The sequence below is a fragment of the Podarcis liolepis genome (genome assembly GCF_965112155.1).
Source record: "Podarcis liolepis genome assembly, chromosome: 13".
Lineage (NCBI taxonomy): Eukaryota > Metazoa > Chordata > Lepidosauria > Squamata > Lacertidae > Podarcis > Podarcis liolepis.
The window spans coordinates 37,162,043-37,169,015 of record NC_139573.1 but is presented as its reverse complement, the minus strand read 5'-3'; the positions used below and the strand labels follow the sequence as shown (position 1 = coordinate 37,169,015).

General features: G+C 48.9%; 1 protein-coding gene across 1 annotated transcript; it reads left to right on the top strand.

The window, feature by feature from the left end:
* The first annotated feature begins 715 nt into the window (after positions 1-715).
* Positions 716-3,519, top strand: LOC310691991 (uncharacterized protein). The gene is made up of 2 exons (XM_083472338.1): positions 716-1,331; positions 1,417-3,519. The coding sequence occupies exon 2, from the start codon at positions 1,625-1,627 to the stop codon at positions 2,681-2,683; it is 1,059 nt and encodes a 352-aa protein (XP_083328464.1). The 5' UTR covers positions 716-1,331; positions 1,417-1,624; the 3' UTR covers positions 2,684-3,519.
* Positions 3,520-6,973: the final 3,454 nt, after the last annotated feature.

Sequence of the window (6,973 nt, the reverse complement as noted above, 5' to 3'; positions counted from 1 at the left end):
TAGTAAGCCCGATCTTTATTCAAGGAACTTTTGCAACAGAGTCCCCACTCACCGCACGCAGGAGGGAGGACAAACCCCAAACAATGGTGAGCAAGCCCTTATATAGACTTTTGAAATTGCCCACCCTGTGGCCCAAGACCACCCCTGTAAAACATCATACATACATCACAGAAGGAGGCGGTCTACAGCAGAAATCCTGTCTGCCAGGATACCTGATAATGGTCACTGATGGCATTACCTGGGCAGCCTGGCCATTCTTTTGTGATGGTTAATACTTTAGTTCCTGAGTCCAGGGCACAGGCTCACCCTGTTCATACACAAATACGCCCTTAAGACAGGATTTGCAAGCAAAAAGACAATGGGAAGGATTTTCCCATTTGCCTCCGTTACTGCAGAGGAATATTTGAGAGTCAAAATGGCTTCAGGATTGCTCTCCCATACTATTTCAGACACGTGGTTCATATATTTAGATACGTGTGCATTTATGAATCTTTATTCTATATTTGAGACCTTAAAATTCTTATAACACTTTCTTGCCTTCTCTAAGTGAGTGGCAGCGCTGGGAGGGTGGAGGAGTTTGTTAAAGGCGCTGGCCGTTCTTGATTACATGGGTAAAACAAGATAGGCTGGCATTTTGATGCCAATGGCTTCATGTGGGTGCTATTGGAGGGGGGCACCCCTCCCAGAATAAACAAGCACCCTCTGCTGTTTCATTTACAACTTTAAAGGGCATGGAAGGACACTTTGAGGGCATTTTAACTGTTCACAGGTAAAGCTATTGCTTGCTGTATGGAGTCCTTTGATTTCAAGGTCTGGCAACCAAAGGAGGGTAAAACAGAGAAAATGGTTAGGGGTCTGTCTACCTAGACCCCTAAAGCAGGGGTCAGCAAACTTTTTCAGCAGGGGGCCGGTCCACTGTCCCTCAGACCTTGTGGGGGGCCGGACTATATTTTGAAAAATAATAATATAAAAATGAACATATTCCTATGCCCTACAAATAACCCAGAGATGCATTTTAAATAATAGGGCACATTCCACTCATGTAAAAACACACTGATTCCCGGACCGTCCGCATTTAGAAGGAGATAGGGCCAGATCCGGCGCCCGGGCCTTAGTCTGCCTACCCATGCCCTAAAGTGATTACAGGCTAAAGCCTTCCCTTGTTCATATTCCAGTCATTGCTGCCTCTTCCCTCTCTTTCATTTAGTGCCTCTCTCTGGAAGATCGAACTGAAAAAGCCTTCTCTGGTCCCCTGCCGCCCTGTTAGGCTTTCAAGGATCCAAGCCGCTGGAACTGGAAATAGAGAGAGAGAGAGAGACCAACGAGATAAGGTATGATTGACACATCTTGCAGAAAGTGCTGCTGCTCCAGTTACAGGCCTCTCTGATCCGTTTCTTCCTCTCTGGTTTGCTCAAGTTGCCTGTTGTCCTCCAAGGCGAAAGTCCAAGGAAGCTCTTAGCTAATCACTCGACAAAGAGCTCTTTGTTATGGATTCCTCTGAAGAAATATGACTCTCTGGATCGAATGAGGAGCGCTTGGTGCTGTGATCTCCATTCCTTACCAGTTCAGCTGAGGGCTTTGCAAGCGCACAGCAAAAGCCGGACCTCCACCAGGCCCTCTGGAGATGTCTCCCTTCTCCGTAGCCATCCTGCTGTCGTGCGCCCTGGTGGCCCAGGCCTCCCAGGCTTGCCCCCACCCGTGCACCTGCTACGAGTCCTCCAGTTTCGTGGACTGCCACAGCCGCCACTTGGCCCAAGTCCCGCCAGGCGTCCCTCACGACACATGGATGCTGGACCTGAGGCACAACAACTTGAGTGGGCTAGAGGGAGGCGGCTTTGACGCCCTGTGGTCGTTGAGGATTCTCCTCTTGTCCCACAATCCCATTGTGAGGATATGGCCCAACGCTTTCAGGACCCTGGGCTTTCTGGAGAAGATGGACCTCAGCCACAACCTCCTGGTCCACCTGCCCCACTACTTCTCAGACGACCTGACTTCTCTGAAGGAACTCAAGGTGTCCTACAACCACCTGGGAGCCTTGCGGTTCAACAGCTTGCAGTACCTGGAGAACTTGGAGAAGCTGGACCTGAGTCACAACCGGGTGACTTCGATCGAGAGAGGAACTTTCCGGGGCCTCTCTGGGCTCAGACACCTCTACCTTCAGTCTAACAGGCTTACGGTGCTCTACAACGGCTTCTCCTTCATGCTCCAGAACCTTGAGGTCCTCCTTCTGAGCAACAACAACATCAGCGCCATTGAGCTGGAGGCTTTCATCTCCTTGCACAACATGAAGCTTCTGTCCCTGACGGGCAACCAGCTCATCCACCTCAAATTCAAGACGTTCCTGAACATCCAGACCATCAGCACCCATATCCAATTTGCAGGCAACCCGTGGATTTGCGACTGCGACCTACAGCGTGTTTTCGGCAAGATCATGAGTGTCCGGCACCTTCACGTGGATGACTACGAGAACATCACCTGCGCCAGCCCCTGGCAGCTGGCGGGGTCACCCCTCACGTCTGTGGACAGCCAGCTGTGCGTGGCAGAGACCGCCACTGTCCTGGTTATCACTGTCACTGTCTTGGTGACGGTGATCGCAGCTATTGTCATGGCAGAGAGGAACAGGAAGAAGAATCAGGGCAAGAACTGGAATGAGCCCGAAGGTCCCTTTGACTCAGAGAAATGAGATGGGGTTGTTGGGGAGGGAGGGACCACTAAGTTGGCCTTCTGGTGTTCTTCAAGCTCTGTCTTACTCTCACCCATAACTCTAGGCCCTCCTATTTGCTATGAGGTTGGAGTGCTAGCCTGCTTCTCCCATTCCCACCCCCCTCGTTCCTTGCAGTCATAGCCCCACCCTATTTCAAGCCCTGTAAACAAATGTCAGGATGAGGCTAGCCTTGTGTGGAATCACTGCCCCGTGACACTCCCTTCTTCTCACTGAGAAGGTGACTATAGGAAATGCATACCTCAGATGAACCTTCTCGTCTGGCCTCCCTCTGGAGTTGAGGGCCAACATTTCTGTGGCATGCTTTCCCATAGAAAGCAGGGCTGTCTTAAGCATGTGCGGTGCCGGAGTGCAAATATCTGCCCAGCGCCCCCCCCGTTGCCCAGTCCCAGGCGTGCAGGAGGGCAGAGTCGGCCGCCCGCCTCAGCGTCTCGCTGGCTCAGTTGCCCCCGAACTTGCGGCGTAGAGCCGCCCACAGCGGAAGAACCCGCCACAGCGCTTCGACCAATGGGCAGGCTCTTCCCCGGACTCAACTCTCAGGCCCCGGACTCTCAACCTGGCGCCCTTGAGAGCCCAGCGCCCGGGTGCCCCGCACCCCTAGCACCTATGGGTAAGACAGCCCTGATAGAAAGTAAGGCTAAAACAGATTAATCCGTTCCAGACTTTTAAAAACAACCCCTAAAACAGCAATTCCACATGAATTTTACTATCTAACGAGGACATTGATCCATAAAATGAAAGCAATAATCAATGTACTATACTATAAAACAAATAAGACAGTATTGTAGATGATAAAAATTTAATTCCCCCCCCCCTTACCCACACTGATGATAGTCATTGTTTGGATGGGGGGGGGCCTTTTATCGATTTCTGCAGTTACACCATCAATCAATCAGTAGCTGAATTGGGTTCCACACAGTCACAAAAACAAATTAACCGGAAAAGCCTCAGAAACAAAAATGCAAAATAAATAGCAAAAACAAAAACGCCAACCTGAATCCATTCCGGAAGTCCATTTGACTTCCGAAATGTTCAAAAACCAAGGCGAAGCTTCTGATTGGTGCAGGTGCCCTGGAAACAATAGCCGACAACCGCATTGGATGTCCGGCTTCTGAAAAACATTTGAAAACCGGAACTCTTACTTCTGGGTTTTCAGAGTTTGGGAACCAAGGCGTTTGTGAACCAAGGTACCACTGTACTTATTCCTTGCCTCTCCCTGATCCCATTGGGAGCTGCCTTTAGCCTCCTAAAACAGATGCTAAGCAGAGACCATCACAAAAGATCATAGGTGGGGACAGCTCCTCCCATTATTCAAGCACTTGATGCGATCTAGATTGGGGATGGGCAGAAGACAGATGGGAATCTGCTAGTAGATCTGAGTGATTTGGAATACACACACAGGGATTTTTGACTCTGAATTGTTAAAACATTGTTCCTAAACCTCAGCTACCTTGCGGGAGATCTTGGAGAGATGTAAAGGCTATGGAGTAAATTCAGAGTAAAGGTAAAGGTAAAGGGACCCCTGACCATTATGTCCAGTCGTGGCCGACTCTGGGGTTGGGGCGCTTATCTCGCTTTATTGGTCGAGGGAGCCGGCGTACAGTTTCCGGGTCATGTGGCCAGCAGGACTAAGCCGCTTCTGGCGAACCAGAGCAGCGCATGGAAACACCGTGTACCTTCCCAACAGAACGGTACCTATTTATCTCCTTGCACTTTGAGGAGCTTTCAAACTGCTAGGTTGGCAGGAGCAGGGACCGAGCAACAGGAGCGCACCCCATTGCGGGGTTTCGAACCGCCAACCTTCTGATTGGCAAGTCCTGGGCTCTGTGGTTTAACCCACAGCGCCACCCGTGTCCCTAAATTCAGAGTAGGGTCCCTAAGACAGTTGAATGGCATCTTATACACCTGCTTCCAGCATCTCCTGCAGCCAAGCTGGAGCCAAACGTATTGATCCTCTTTCTTTTGGAACCGTATCAGCGAGAAACTTTTGCAACTTTTGGGGGCTCTCTGCATGTTTTGGAACTGTGATCATGCATAGGGTCTGAAACAGCGAATGTCTTTTGCATCTGATTCTGTCCAGGGTGCTAGGAAAACACGAAGCAGACTGAGGTCTCCTCTGCAATAGAGGCACCCACTAAAAAGCAGGCACAATTCCTCATCTTATCCCGTTCATGTGTCCATAAGCCCACAGTTTCACACCAGATGCTGTTTCTCTGCAGGGACTGCAGCGGGAACACAACTGCTGCTACAATTTCCTGGATCTATTTTGCCCACGTTCCCAATTTGGAAAATGAACATCAAATGTACTGCTGGAGAACTGATTTTTTAAAAATGAAAATAATGTAAGGACTATCTCATGCCCCAAGCCAATGTCGTTATTCCAGTCAAGTGCTCATTTCCATAGCCCGGAGACTCTGAAGTGCGTCTTCAAGTCAGCACAATTCAAAATACATTCTGCGATTAATTTGAGAGACCCAGGCAATTGCCCTTTTTTTTTTTTGTACATCAGGCGGCTTCCTCTAGCCAAGCTGCAATTATCCGCCGAAAGAGCTCAAATGCCCCCATTCAATCTTCTGCCTTCTGATTGGAAATGTGAAGTGAGGTTACGGAAAGGCAACTGGAGTTGCCAGCAGGCCCTGTCTGTTTTCTGAAGCTCTCTTCATGCTTGCAAACATACAAAGGAGAAATGACACCTAACAGGCTAACAGATCTATTGTGGAGTAAGCCAGGGATAGGGACCTGCTAGCCTCTGGTGAAGGGTCACAAGTGTCTCCCTCTCCTGCTGTGACAAACTCTCCTCTCCCCTGGTCTCCCAGAATCAGAAAAGGGTGGAGGATAGGTTGGCTGCATGCAGACCTAATCTCAGATTGCTTGGAAAAAGCCTTGGCGAAGAGGGGACTTAGATGGCTGTGGGGAGGCAGGGACTTTAATAATAATAATAATAATAATAATAATAATAATAATAATAATAATAATAATAATAATTTTTATTTATACCCCGCCCTCCCCGGCCAGAGCCGGGCTCAGGGTGGCTAACACCAATAAAATCGCACTAAAAACATAATAGGGGAAAAAGAGAAGGAAAAAAAAACCACCACAATTTAAAACACAGGCTAAAATGCAATTTAAAATGCAGCCTCATTTTAAAATAGCCGATAAATCAAGACCATAAGGGGAGGGAAAAATAAAGGTCAGACCTAGTCCAAACCAAAGGCCAGGCGGAACAGCTCTGTCTTGCAGGCCCTGTGCAAAGATGTCAAGTCCCACAGGGCCTTAGTCTCCTGTGACAGAGCGTTCCACCACGTCGGGGCCAGCGCTGAAAAGGCCCTGGCCCTAGTTGAAACCAATTTAACCTCCTTGAGGCTCGGGACCTCCAAAGTGTTGTTATTTGTGGACCTTAAGGTCCTCCGCGGGGCATAACAGGAGAGGCGGCCCCGTAGGTACGTGGGTCCTAGGCTGCATAGGGCTTTAAAGGTCAAAACCAGCACCTTAAACCTGACCCTGTACTCCACCGGGAGCCAGTGCAGTTGGTGATGAATGTGATCCAGTGATCCTTTTCGTCTTAGCAGCTGATTTTCATGGAGTAAGACCTGCCAGAGATGAGTTGCTGTGCTCATTAGGCTTCACCTTCCTGTGCAGATTGTGTTTTTTGTAGGATGTGATCCATGAGAAGCAGTCAAGTGCAACATTCCTTGTAATGCTAGAGAAGAGATGCGAGGGAATGTTTGGTCCAGCCAGTCAAAACTTCCTGTTCCTCCTGGCTGGAGCATCTTTCCTTTTGCATGTGGTAGAAGGTGGGTGTGGCCTTACCTGTCCAGGTAACAAAAGGACGAGTCACACAGCACCTCTCCCTTCTTTTTTTGACTTCCTTCTTCGTTTGACCAGCTTTTAGCTAGGACTCCTCTGAGATTATTCCCCCATATGGGGTAGATCCACATGTACATATTTGAAACTAAGTCTGCCTTCCGGAATCCAACTGGGAACTGATGTGAGTAAACTTATTTTATTGACTTCCAATAAGATTGTGGCGTCTTTATTCTTTTAAGAGGGATTCAAGGGAACTTACCAGGAACGCAAAAATTCAATCTGAGACAGATTGAATTGTATAACAGTGAGAGGCTCACACGAGCCTGCAACCAGCTATCAGCTGTGCATGTAAAAAAGGGGAATGTCACTCTGCTACATAAAGGAACTCTGTCTCCCTTGCTTACCTCTCAGTTCAGCTTGGCTTTTCCCTTCACAACAAGCAAT